The following is a 13664-nucleotide window of genomic DNA, read 5'->3' as shown; positions in this document are numbered from 1 at the left end:
TTGATAAAGCACACCACAGCAAAAGGCCCATCCTGGGCTGCAGAATCCCTACAGAACTCTCCAGAGGAAAAACTGCCTTAAAGCAGATCAAGGGCAGTGCAACAGGCACAGCCCTGTCTGTGTCTGGGACACCTGAATGAAAGTGAGCATGAAGGTCAGGTCTGCTTGTGCTGTGTACAAAGTACTTTGTTTTATGACACTGGTATAACTGTGGCTTATGGCTTATCTAAAGATAAAACAAATATATTACAGAGTAAATATTGACTACATATTTCAGAGGGAACACAAGATTCTTTATCATCATGCTTAGTCCAGAGTTTTCTTATAGCTCCCTCTTACCACTTACAAATCACTTGTTTGCAGGTTTTCTCTCAGGATTCTATTCTTTCATGCCTCCACTTTGCAGAGGAATAAATGATGTAAGAAAGCCCAGCCAGCCTCAATTTCAGACTGGATGTGCTACATGAAGGTGAACACAGTTGTCTTGCTATCACAAGCCAATTCTCACAAACCTTTTATTTTCAAGAAGTCTGAAACTTAAGCAGAATATTTTCAAATTTACTGAAGGCTTGGTGTGTGTATTATTTGCAGACAATATAGTATTGAGTTTTGGTAAAAAAAAAACCCAACTTCATTTGAATTTTATGAACAAGTAACTTGCAGAGTTGAGACAGCTCTGTATTGCCACCAACCTGTGTACAAAAATCTTTCAAAGCAGAAAGCTTGTCCTTTGCTCAGACCAAAAATTACACAATCCATTTTGATTTACACCTTTATGCTTTACTTCAATGCCAAGACAAAGTCTGATAAACTCATTCACTCCTCCTGTGGTTTCTTTGGGAGCTTTCATCTCCTTCTCTCTCCATTGTTTGGGATGAATGAAGTGGGAGACACAGAAACAGAGAATGAAAAATTCCAGCAGCATTAACTAATGAGGTGCTGAGGGAGCTGACAGAGCAGTGGATCAGGACACCATCCCTTGTTTGGATATGATGGCATACAGAACTGCATGTGGAAAGATCCATGTGGTTTTAAATTAATATATTTATTAGAATATAAATATAATATTATAATAAATATATTATAATATTCTAATATATTATTAGAATAGAAATATAATTCTGTGTACATCATTCTCCACTGAACATCAGGTGACTACCAAAACACCAAGTACAATGGACATGTGCTTCCAGTTGTTCTTGCCTTCTGGTTTAAACACAATGAAATTCAGCAATGTTGCACCTTAAGTATGCAAGGAAATTATTGATAATTGAGGTTTGCACTGAAAATAGGCCACTATGCTGAGTTTCTGACTTTAAGTGTACAATTTTGCCTCCATAACTAACACAGGTGAAAGAAATTATTACATCAAACAGCCAATTCTCTAAATTGTATTTGGTACTCTCTTTCCTCTCTCTGTGAAAACTTATGACTATTCATAGCATGTATTTGACATTTTTCTCTACAATTAGCAAAGCTGACTAGGACTGTATTCCATATTTGAAGCCCACAAGCTGCTAGAACATCCCATTGGTTTATATGTGATGTTAAGATGCCTTACCACCAAAACATTATTTGAGTGTCTTTCGCTGTTGACATTCCTTATTCATAACTTTAAGAAATCTGCCTGATGTCTGCAGTGGGATAAATGCCTGCAAAATACTCAAGTTATAAAGCCCAAGATGTCAAAAACCTTCCTTTACGATGTGTTCCATGAGCCAAGAGCAGTTTGAAGACTTTTCTGTAATTATATATTCACTACCCTGTAATCACACATAAATATCTATTGCTTAGCCTAACACAATATTTGATGGTCCAGTGTTCTTACCTACCCGGATTTAACTTCAACTAAGCTTTAACTTTTTATGCTAAGACAGCCTTAGGATTTTGCCTTAATAAAATAGACTTGGAGTCACAACTTTTGGCCTATATTTCTAGACAGACACACAGAACTACTATGATGCTGCCTACAGTGAGCTGAAAGGTATACTTGAGGTTTTCAATAGCCCAAAATTAAATAGTGGCAACATAATCTTCATATATTGCCATATATGAAGATCCATAGGTGGATCACCTATGGTCTACTTTATTGATGTTGACTTCAGATGACTTAAAAAATCCATCCCACTGCCATCAACACGTTTTGTACTGCCTGTGATTTTGTACTGTACTGTCTGTGATTTCATGTTTTCTATTCTTTACAAAACTTACAGATAAGTGCAAGCACCATACAAAAAAAAGCCTTATGTATTAGCCACAAGAGGGAGCCTCCTTGCCACCAAAAAAGCAAAAGCAGGGGTTTTGTTGCTACTTCATTTCTTCAATGTATTTTTTTGTTTTGTTTGTGTATGTGGGGTTGTAAAATGCAGCACATTCAAATACTTAGACGAGTACATAGATGGATTAATGACTGATGATTTGTTTCACTTGTGAAACAGCTTAATGTTTATATGCAAAAGAAGTCCTGTTCCCTGGAGATTCCTTTCATATATGGGCCTGCTCTAAATGCACAAAATCTCAAGGCACTGTGCAGGAAATTGGGAGCTTTCTAACAAACACTAACAGAGGAAACTGCCTCTTCATCTGGCTAGAAATAGGTGATGCCCCATAACATATGGTAAACATAGCTTGCTACAGCTAGAAATATAAAATCTGGATTACAGAACTGTAAAGAATTGGGAATTAACTTAGAAAGAGTGTACAAGTGATGGATGGGTCTAAGTCGTTTGTACTCTACTTCTTGTCAAATGAAACAAAAAAAGAAAAAAAAAGACAAGAAAGAAAAGAAAAAAACAAGAGAACTGCCTGTAGATTTACTCATATGATGTTATCTTGCTCTCAGGTGGAGAAACATAGACGTTTGGCCATAGTTTTGTTTAGTTTTTGAGGAAACTTTACACTGAATCACAGTATATGCTGAGTTGGAAGGGACCCACAAGGATCAAGTCCAAATCCTGGCCCTGCACAGGACACCCCAAGAGTCACACCCTGTGCTTGAGAGTGTTGTCCAAACACTTCAGGTCTGTCAGGCTTGGTGCTGTGACCACATCCCTGGGGAGCCTGTTCCAGTGTCCAACTACCCTCTGGGTGAAAAATCTAATATCCAACTTAAACCTCCCCTGATACAACTTCAGGCCACTCCCACAAGTCCTGTCACTGGTCACCACAGAGATCAGTGCCTGCCCCTCCTCTCCCCCTCACAAGGAATTTGTAACTGCAGTGAGGTCTGTCCTCAGCCTCACTGAACATCCCAAGTGACCTCAGCCCCTCCTCATACAGCTTCCTCTCAAGGCCTTCTCCATCCTCATTACCCTACTTTGGACACTCTCTAACAGCTTTATACCCTTCTTGTGCTGTGACCAGAACTATATACAATATTCCAGGTGAGGCTGCCCCAGCTCAGAGCAGAGCAGGATAATCCTCTCCCCTGCCCAGCTGTGATGCTGTCCCTGATGCCCCCAGGACAGGGTTGGCCCTCCTGGCTCCAGGGCACTGCTGGCTCAGATTCAACTTTCCATCGACCAGGACCCCCAGGTCCCTTTCCATGGTGCTGCTTTCCAATGTCTCACTCCCCAGTCTGTCTGTACATCCAGGGTGCCCCACTCCAGGTGTAGAATCCAGCACTTCCCTCTGCTAAATTTCACACAGTTGGTGATGCCCATCTCTCTCATTTGTCTAGGACTCTGTTCCTCCTGCTGAGGGAACTTCCTGGGCACACGTATCCATCAAGCATAAACAGGGGAAACTCACAGCACAACCACAGAAGTCACAGCTGTGACTTGCAACAATAAAGGAAAAATTCTTTTTCAGGAGATAATTTTGAGACGCGTGAGTACAGACTTCTCAGTCAATGTGAACTTTGTGTTCCTTTACCACTGAAGACAGCTTTACAGAAAGAAAACTTTACTGACCAAGACCTGAGAGCTACAAAAAAAAGTACTTAATACATAGAACATAACATATACAGGTGCTTATACAATACCTCAGGGATGTCCATCATTCTCCTTAGTTTTTGATCTCTCCAGTTCCAATCCAGAATCACATATTTCGTGGAGTTTAAGCACAGGACATCTAAAAAGGCAACATAAATTTACTACCAAGATAATATGACATGTGCTTATCAAAATGATTTTTGGCTTTTACATATTTTGCTGTCTGTTTCCAAGGAAACTAATCTTTGAACACTTAAGTACTACATTTGCTGCTTAGAAAACTAATGCACTGACACTGCAAACTCCCTTAGCCACATAATCTCATGCCTTTTTGGAAGATAAACACAAAAGCAGAACAACTACTGTTGCCAGACTTGTCAAGAGCTTAACATCCTGCCAGAAAGTAATTCCTCAAGCTTCCTCTTGATGAAACCACAGGAGTTGAATTTCCACAGCTGATGTCACTGGTAAGTTACAAGGACCCTAACCTGAAAATTGATGTTAACAGGAACAGACAGTGCTCAGCAATTTACAGGACAGGGTGCTCTGTGAACATAAGTCAGGTCAGTGGTGCTGCTGAAGAATTCCTTTATCCTTCAAATAAGTGGTGGTGAATAAAAAGGTCCCCTCTGAACTTCCTTTTCAGCTGTTCTCCTATTTTTTCTCTGGTCTTCTACATGATGCTCACCATTTTTTCCCATCAGTTTTGATTCCTCTCCCCTCCCTAAGTGACCTGGCACAGCAACACTAAACTGTCAAAAAAGAACTAGAGCTTGGGATAACACTTCTTCCAGGGATGGGGCATCCACAGCTTCTCTGGGCAACCTGTTTTCCATTGCCTCACTACTCTCATGGCAATGTGCTGATGTGCTGAGCACTAACATTTAATGTTGGTGGAAGCAATAAAATGATGTTAGTCCTGTACTCTTTTGGAAGGAGCAGGAGAGTCCCAAACCACTGCCACTCCCTGACCAAGAGACCACAGTCAGAGCAAGACAGTGTCATGCATAAGAGGAATAGAAAGAATTGCCTTATCATTTTGTTATTGCCTTATCATTTGTTGTTGTTGCCTTAACATTTTGTTGTTTCTTTTTCTTTGTGTACATACTGTCTACTGAGTAAGTAAAAATACTCAAAATTTGGGAAAAGATTTATAGAGAATAATTAATTTTACTACAGGCAAATGAGAAATAAGATCAAATCAGCAAGCAGATCTTTCATACATCCCTCACAAAAGTTTACACTAAGCTCAGAGTAACATCAGATACAGTGACTTCTGCCACTATTTCCTTTTGATCCACTTGCAGTGTTTGGTTTCCTGGAGCTTTAAATCTCACATTATGGTTTTGCAATCACTTTCAAGTCAGCATAAATCAGTATTCCTGCCAAAAGAGGAAGTCTCCCACCTCTGCCTGCTCATTACCTGATTTTGTGTGACAGGTTTTGGTTTAATTGGGGTCATTTCACTGAGCTGCCAAACAGACTTTTGGGCTCGCACAGGGAGCAGGAAGAGGGAATAAGCACTGACTGGCAGGTGAGAGGAAGCATTTCTCTGCCTTTCTCTGCTAATACTGGCTTATGACAGCTTAAAGTGATCATAAAACAAAGTACCAGAACCTTGACCTTGTTTTGACTGACATAGCACAAGTGAAGAAACAGAACCATACAGTTTAGTACCCAAATCTGTATGTTCATGTCAACCTAAAAAAACCCACCAGTTTAAATTTCACTTCTCATGAGACCAAATATAATATGCCTGGGGAGGAAACCCTCATTCTCCTACCTTGCTCCACTAGTGCCTTTACTCTCCCAGGAGTTCCAACCCCAATGTGAAACATGCCTTTCTCCAACATATTCATTTGTTCCTTTATCTAATTTGAAGAAAGAAAGAAAAATCAACAGTAAACCCATAATTGTTTTAAAATTTCTTCTCAAGGAATTGGAAATAAATTCAAGATCTCAGTGTATTTCTTTCTAGAACACCATCAAGTAACAAATGATATTTGCCTTTCAAACTGTCAGATGATTATATCTGGAAGAAAGTTTAAGAAATATAACAAGCCAGCTGGGCATCACACTTCTCTAGAAGTTTAATCTTTTTTAACTTTAAAAGTCTGCTATTGCACCAACTATTTTTAGAGGTGAGAACAGCAAGATTCCTTCAGCATTTAAACAAATGCTCAGGAATACTGAAAAATTTGAATTAACTCTGAAGTCCTTCAAGATGAAGATACTGGAAAAAGGTGAAATAAAGCAAATGACATTTGTGTGTTTGACAGCATTTATATCAAAGGCCAAATGTCCACTCATTACTCCCAAAACCCCCATAATTTGCTTTTTAACAGGTATGGATACTGGGGATCCAGGCATTTGATTTTCAGAATGCAAATGTGGGTGGTGGACAGTGTGCTTCCACAGAGCTGCACGTGTGAGCCTTCTGGCACTGAATGAGCACTTGGTGGGAATGTGGAACAGTGAAACTCAGCAGGTGCACAAGCATCTACATTCTGCACAGGGTTGCACCAGAGCTACTGGAGATGGTGCTTAGTGAAATTCTTCACACTGCAGCAATGGGCTACCAAAGGAAGCACTACCTAAAGGAAGGAACTTCATATGAACACTTATGAAAGGCACTACTGCCAAAGGATTTAAAAAGAAAATCATATCACACTATTTAGCTGCTTACTTGCTCTGTTAAAATTCCCTACCTTTATGTGCTTTGCAAACAACTTGATGACTCTGCAATCCCCTTTAAAGGCTGTCATTGACCTAATAATGAAAAAAATGAACGGTGAAATACAAGAAGCAGGGCTGGGCCTAAGACCACACATCAGGAAAGAAAAACCAACTGGCATTTCTCAATACGTTTGAGACACACACAGTCCCCCAGTGAACTCTGGTTGTACTCTGAACACTGTGTACATTCTTGTTTGCTACTCATCAACAGAGATCAACAACTGGACAGACACAGTGGAGGATATCAGGGCAATATTGTTTAGATAGCTTGTCAGATAATATTTAATATTATGGCCTGTGCTTTCACAGCTAGCTTAGGTCAAAACTGGTTAATCACCAAATCCTCATTAAAAAATAATTCAGTTACTAAGATAAAGGTATTAATGAATATGGGTGTGTGTGCAGAAAAGGAAGGATCTGTGTATGGACAAATCTATGTTTCACAGTCTTCCTGCAGCATGGCAGCTGGGAAAACCTAGGCTGCCACTGTCTTTACTGTAGACATTGTCCAAATTCCAATTAACCAAACGAATTTGTTAGAAACCTTGACTTGTTTTTCTGACACTGTATTTTGGCACACCATAACAACTCTATGTTCTGTATTCATCAAGAATACAGAATATACTGAATACAAATACAGTATTCAGTATTTGTTGAATGTCATTTAAGACAGCTTGTTCTGCATGCTTCTTGCAGGGCAGCGAATTTTTAATTTGCAAAGCTAAAGGTTTATCTACACCTAAACCACTTAAGTCTCAGGTGCTAGTCTCTGCATGCAGGACTGGCACTTACCTGCCTTATCTATGCTTATATCTGTGTCATGGAATCAAAACTTCCCAAATCTACATCTCATTTTGTACTGACAGATAGGTAGGGTCAAGACCACCATGAAATTTGTGAGGTATCCATCAATTCATCAGAGTCATAAAAACTTCTGGCATGAGAAGGGGAAAAAACGGGGGGAGAGGGCACACTGAAAATTGTCATCTCTGCTCAGCAGTTTTGCCAGCCTGAGCCGGCTGAGAACACTGACACAGACCTGGAGGCACTCAGGCCAGACACACCTTGGCACCTGAGGCCCTGAAATGCCATGTCCTCGCTGCCTTTGGTGCAAAGCCTTAACTACTAGTGGTGGATCATCATTCTTCATGGGCTTACTCTGTTCCCAAGTATAACATGTTCCATGTTTCCCCTAAATTGGTTACACTTTACTTTTGGTTTTTAACAAAAGTAACACTTCCCAGGCAACTGAAATACTGAGCATTACTTGAGTCCAAAACCGAACACCACGCTCCCAGAGTTTAAAGAAGGAAGGGATATTGCATCAGTTTTGAGTCAGTGAATTTGCTGGCTAGCAGAGGACAGTGTCCCAGTTTTGCCTTTTTGCCTGTGGTTCCAAGACAAAACTCCTGACCGACTGCCAACCTCAACGCAGCCTTTGCTGTTGACATACTTGATGAGTTCCAAGGAGCGAAGGGCAGAGCTGCAGAGAACCAGCATCACCAAGGACTTCTTCTCCTTGTGGCTTCTCCGGAGCTTCGCCCACTTAGGACAGACTGCAATGGAAAAGCCCTTGTACCCACACAAAGTACTGCATGCCACAATTTTAAATTACTAGAGTACATGATGAATGGTAGCCAGCAGCAAGAACACACATGCTGACTCCTTTGAGGTCTGGAACTTTGGCATCACTTTCGCATTTAGTCATGGCTGAGAAATTGGAAAATGGAATGCCCAAAATAAATATAATACAGAAATATCACATAACTGAAGAAACTAGATAAGCATTAACAATCAACAGTTTTTAAGGTGATGAGCCTATTGTCTTCATTTGCCACATATGGCAATTTTTATCAGAGAAAATAATCTGCAAAGAAACATTTACCAGACCAGAAGTTCTACATAAATATACAAGAGAAAAAAAAATTCACTTGGTTCATGTCAGCAGCCAGCTGCAGGCCTTTCATTCTAAGATAATACATACACCTACTCATGAAGCCACAATAAATTACTGACAAATAATCCCTAGCAATTATAAGAAAGCCTAGAACATTCTTGATATCAAAAAAGTGTGATAAACTAAATAAGAGCCAGAAAAACAATACCTGCAATTAAAAAAATAATTAAAAGCCTTAAAGTAATTAATATTTCATAATAAACAATATTTGGAGCTACATATAAAAATGCAGCAATATTGTCTAAATAATATTTTTCATATAACTTTCATCCAGACGAACATTTAAACTCACTTTCCTTCAGGTACGAAGAAAAACTGTGGGTAAGATCATTGGCTGGCAAAAAGCAGGAGTCTGAAAACATAAAGAAAAAAATATTTTTGTTTGTGTGTCTTAACAGCAAAAGGAGAACATATGTTTGCAGCAAAACTGCTAGTTATGTTGATGAAATCTCACCTTCATAAATCCATCACCAATAAATTACCATTTCTGAAACAAAAATTAATATAGAAGAAACTTTGTATGGGTTAAATCAATGAAGGTAACACCTCTGAATTGCAATTTCTTTTTTTTCTCCCAGCCTGAAACCTTGAATACTGGGCTGCTGTACAGGTGTGATCACATGCTTTCAAGAAAGTTTTCATATGTCTTTGCCACAATGAATCAAAGCTCTGCCAAAAGCCTTACACCCCTAGATTGTTCCTCCAATGTACCTGTGATGAAATATGTTTGTACATCCCCCAAATTATTCATACTGTGCAGATGCAAGAATCTACCAATAATTTACTTGTCAGTTTGTTCACCTTCTTTGTGGCAACCCACCTAACTACATCAACCCTGACAGCAACACCTCCACTGCATTTCCAGTGCCTTTCTCTTTTCTCATTTCCTGCTGACTTCCTTTTCTCTGGTCACTGTGTTAACTAGGAAGTCTTTTAAAAGCACTCTGTGGCAGACATGCCATTTAACTTCATATAATGGCAAAGAAGATCCTAACAGGTTCTTTGGAAGGTCCTTTCTTATGCCTATACAGAAAATCAAAGTTCTTGAAAAGGTGATTAAAATTCCATGGTCTGAAAACTTGCCACTGTTGTTAAGGACTCTGCCTGATGGAACAATATGCTTTTGCAGAGCATTAACAATTCTTTTGTCCTTAAAGACTTACATATTTGTCTTACCATCTTGCATGAAGCACAGCCCCTCAGGGTGTCCATGGATGTTTGTTGATAGATTTTCTAGACTAAAGAGGTTTCTTCAAAGAATCATTCATGTTCACATGGATGATGCACTATGCTAGTGCTGAGCATCAATCCAAGATCTTCATCAGAACAGACAATGTGACAAACTTGCTTTGTAGTCAATGCCTGGCTCAAGTCCTGCCTTGCTAAAAACCTTTGCACTGATTCCTATTAAATCCTGAGACTGACATTTACTGTAAGTTGAGCTTCAAAGGAAATGCAACAATATGCAATATGTACAACTGAAGCATCAGCAGCTGATTTACTTTAAAAATCATGTCTAAAAGATGCACTTGATGCTGGTGGGGATGGGCAGGGGCTTATCTTCTGAATACATGGTCTCATTAATGATGACAGTTCAAGAGGTCCTTTCTGAAGGACACAGCTTCAGTCACTGACTCCTCACCAACAGTGCAGCAACACTGCAGTATTTACAACAGTTTTAAATAGAAGTTTCAGAAAGGGGGGAAGAAACACACAGCTCCAGACCATGCTGACTTTCTGACCAACCCTGACCTTCTGCACTTTGCCAGCGAACAGGAACACACAACTCCAAAGTAGCTGCTTGTTACTGACTCAGTGCTTTGACGTGAATGACTTGACAGCTGTACAAGTTCATAAACTCCTTGGCACTCTAAGCCTTCAACTCCCAGCAAAAAAAAATTAAGGAAAAAATATAGCCATCCAACACATATGGAAATGGATCCCTTCAGTAGCCCAAAGGGCTCTTTTTAATAAGAAAGAAACCAAACCAATTTATTATTTCCTAAAAATCTTATATACCAAAAAATACTTAACACAAGCATTTCAAAGAAATCAATAAGGGATTTCTCCAGGTTTCCTTGATTCAGTAACAAAGCTGAGACTGTCCCACAGAAATAAAGAAGGATCCACCTAGAATCATGGGGATTAAGGAACAGCACATTTACCTAGAGAGACAGGCTTATGCATTAATAAAGCAAAAGCACTGCTGGACTAGAAGGCTTCTGCATTGGGCATAGGTCACTGACAGTTCAGTAAGTCCCAAGGTGAGTGCAGATTGGTTACCAGCCTGCTGCTCTTCATGAGCCCTCCCAACAAATAATGGACAGTGTCTCTGTCTGCACAGGAGAGGCAGAGAAATTCAGCATTGCCATAATTTCCAATGCAACCCCCAATTCACAGAAGCTAAGCCTGCTCTGTTCTGCTTTTTGCCTCTTCTATCTGGATTTTAACTGGAGGCAGGATACAGGCAAAAAAAAAAGGGTCCCCATGGCTAAAATTTGGACCAAAATGATCACCTCAATTCACGCCACTCCCTAAAAAACCACTGCATTCAAAATCTCATGCCCATATGAGAATGATGCCTCATTATTTCTTTGTCTATTTCTGTCAGACCCTTCTTATGCACTGACTCAGATAATCCCAGGAACAAAATACACCTCTCACAGCATCTTGGGAGCTACTATAAGGAATCATAAAATTATTATCAGAAAGGTGAGCTCAGAAATTAACACTTTATAATAAAAAGAGACATTTAAACAATGTTTCATTTCCATTCCTCCAAGCCACCTCACATTTATTCCAAAGAAACTAACATTTCAACTTAAACAGCAAATTAATATACAGTAAAAAAGAAATATAGGAAAATATTTTCATTAAAAAGTACAACTCAATTATGTCCCAAAAATCTTCTTTCCTCTGCAGAAGAAGAAGTCAATAGTATAATGAAAAAAACATTATTTATATATTAAATACAGGATAAGTTACCTGACAGCTTTAATTCCTCTATTTCAATCACAGAACGGTTTTCACCGAAATGTTGAGTAAGCAGATTTTGTAGATCTGCAGGGACACCAGGTTTTGGAGCAGATTTTTGCAGAACATCAGAAATCTTCTTCTAAAAAATCCAAGTAAAATGGATTAATATGGTATTTCTATACAGCTCTTTGGCTAGCTAACAACACTGTACATAAATGTTCTTCCATATCTTTATACAGTTACAGCAGTTTAATTATGGCTTAATTGGGAAATCACCTTATAATGGGACAAGATTCCCTTTGTCTTTAGAGGGAATGCAAACTTCAGATGCAAGCTGAGATATTTGAACAAGATGGTCTGTGAGCCTGAGCATTAAAAATCTTGTGCACTCACCTGAAATGCTGCTGTAACAAAAATATAACTGAAAACTGGTTTTTGAGTTTTGCTATTGCTACGCTTTAATATCAGATTGAAAATTCAGGCTTTTTTCCCCCCTAATTTATTGTAGTTTAATATTCTTAAGGCATAACAACAGGAATCAAGTGACAGTATATGACGTGGTTATATTTTGATTTAAACAGAGTAACTATCTATCTATCCATCTATATTTGGAAGGGAAGATGGTTAGTTATATGCATAGAATACCATGCCAGGATGACGAAAATTATTTAAAACAACAGAACCACAGGTCAAGCAGCAGGAACTCACAGCTGCTTTGTTCTCTCACACTGTAATTTTTTTTAAAAAAACTAATAATTTTTAGAGACTGAACATGAGTTCATAATGATTGTGTTTTGCTCCTTAGGAATGCTATTAAGTAACAGGTCTGAATTCTCACTGAAGTGAAAGGATTGCTGTACTTTTTGCCATAATTAAATGGAATATGTGGGTAGAATAGCCCATGGTTCCCATTGACTGATCTGCCAGCATTTAAGAAAAGCAAATGATAAGTATTTTAGAAAACAGCAAATTTGCAAGGATAGGGGCAGTCTGGAGAGAATGACAAGAATGTGATGCCTCTCTAGCTCTTGCTGAGATGTGTTTAGATTTTGAAAGGTTTCTCAGCTGTGTAAGCTAAACTGAACTCATCATGAAGGGGACACATGGTAGCATAGGTCTAAAAGTGAAAAGGAGCAGAAGGGCATGGTAGGATGGAGCAAAAGAGTCTGTATTCTTGAGTCAAAGTGGGATTTCACAGAGATGAGGTGGATCTGGAAGAAATTTTGGCAGCTTCGGAGGAATGGTGGGTACCTTCAGTTTGGTAGGCTGAGGTTCAGAACAGCAAAGATCAATGAAAATTTTGAAGAGAAATACGGCAGGAATTTTAATGTCAGGGACAGACCTTCTTCCATCCATTCTTTCCCTCACTCCATCTCAGCACCCACTCCCTCCTCTCTTCCATTCCCCATCACTCTGTCTGTTCCTCTTGCCCAACGCAGCCCAAATACTCCAACAAGAGCACCATGAGGGGCAGAATGCTGAACAGGGAAGAGCCATCTGGGGGCTGCCAAAACAGCCAAGGCAAGGCAAGAGCTGTCTCTCCCAGCCATTGCCACTTTGGCACTGCCTGTTTCCCCTGCTAAAAGCCACCTGTGGGTTTGCAAGATCCCAGCTGAACCTTTGACATGGAGGTGAAGTCTTTTTGCCTTCCTCTCAGTCTAGCTTTGGCCTGGTGCAAAGCCCTCTGCAGTCCCTGGAAGACTTTGTAGAGGACCTCTGGCTGTTCCGCAGGTTTCTGCAGTGCTTCAATCTGCAGCATTCCTTCACTTACCACTGTTGTATTTTCCTGCCATGGAACAAGTGTCTTCCCAAAGCACAACCAGAGGCTGTGGGAGCACAGCCAGCCTCTCTGTGAGACCCACAACCAAACCTCTCCACTGTTCCTCCCAACAACCCCAGGCGCTTTTCCCCAGCCCTGCCTCACAAGCTGCATCTGACATGACTCACATTTGGGAACCTCTGATTTAGCAGACGGCAAGACAGAACTATCAGGCTCATTTTACTTGGCAATTCAGAGTAATTCACAGGGCTGTTACGTCATTCATTGTGCCACTTGGTTCCTT

The 13664-nt window shown here is 39.8% G+C and overlaps 1 protein-coding gene across 9 annotated transcripts in view; it reads right to left on the bottom strand.

The window, feature by feature from the left end:
* The window catches only part of CMSS1 (cms1 ribosomal small subunit homolog), a 256935-nt gene that overhangs the window by 887 nt on the left and 242384 nt on the right, over positions 1–13664 (bottom strand). For all 9 annotated transcript variants that reach the window (XM_064410765.1, XM_064410767.1, XM_064410766.1 and 6 more), the window contains 6 exons: positions 11611–11740; positions 8918–8977; positions 8122–8224; positions 6641–6701; positions 5716–5803; positions 3983–4071 (listed from right to left, as the gene is read on the bottom strand). In XM_064410765.1, the coding sequence (XP_064266835.1) occupies positions 3983–4071; positions 5716–5803; positions 6641–6701; positions 8122–8224; positions 8918–8977; positions 11611–11740 (531 nt within the window). The remainder of the gene's footprint in view (positions 1–3982; positions 4072–5715; positions 5804–6640; positions 6702–8121; positions 8225–8917; positions 8978–11610; positions 11741–13664) is intronic.

Source organism: Passer domesticus, chromosome 2, assembly GCF_036417665.1.
Source record: "Passer domesticus isolate bPasDom1 chromosome 2, bPasDom1.hap1, whole genome shotgun sequence".
Classification (NCBI taxonomy): Eukaryota; Metazoa; Chordata; class Aves; order Passeriformes; family Passeridae; genus Passer; species Passer domesticus.
The sequence above is the reverse complement of the archived record's forward strand: the minus strand, read 5'-3'. Positions and strand labels throughout refer to the sequence as shown.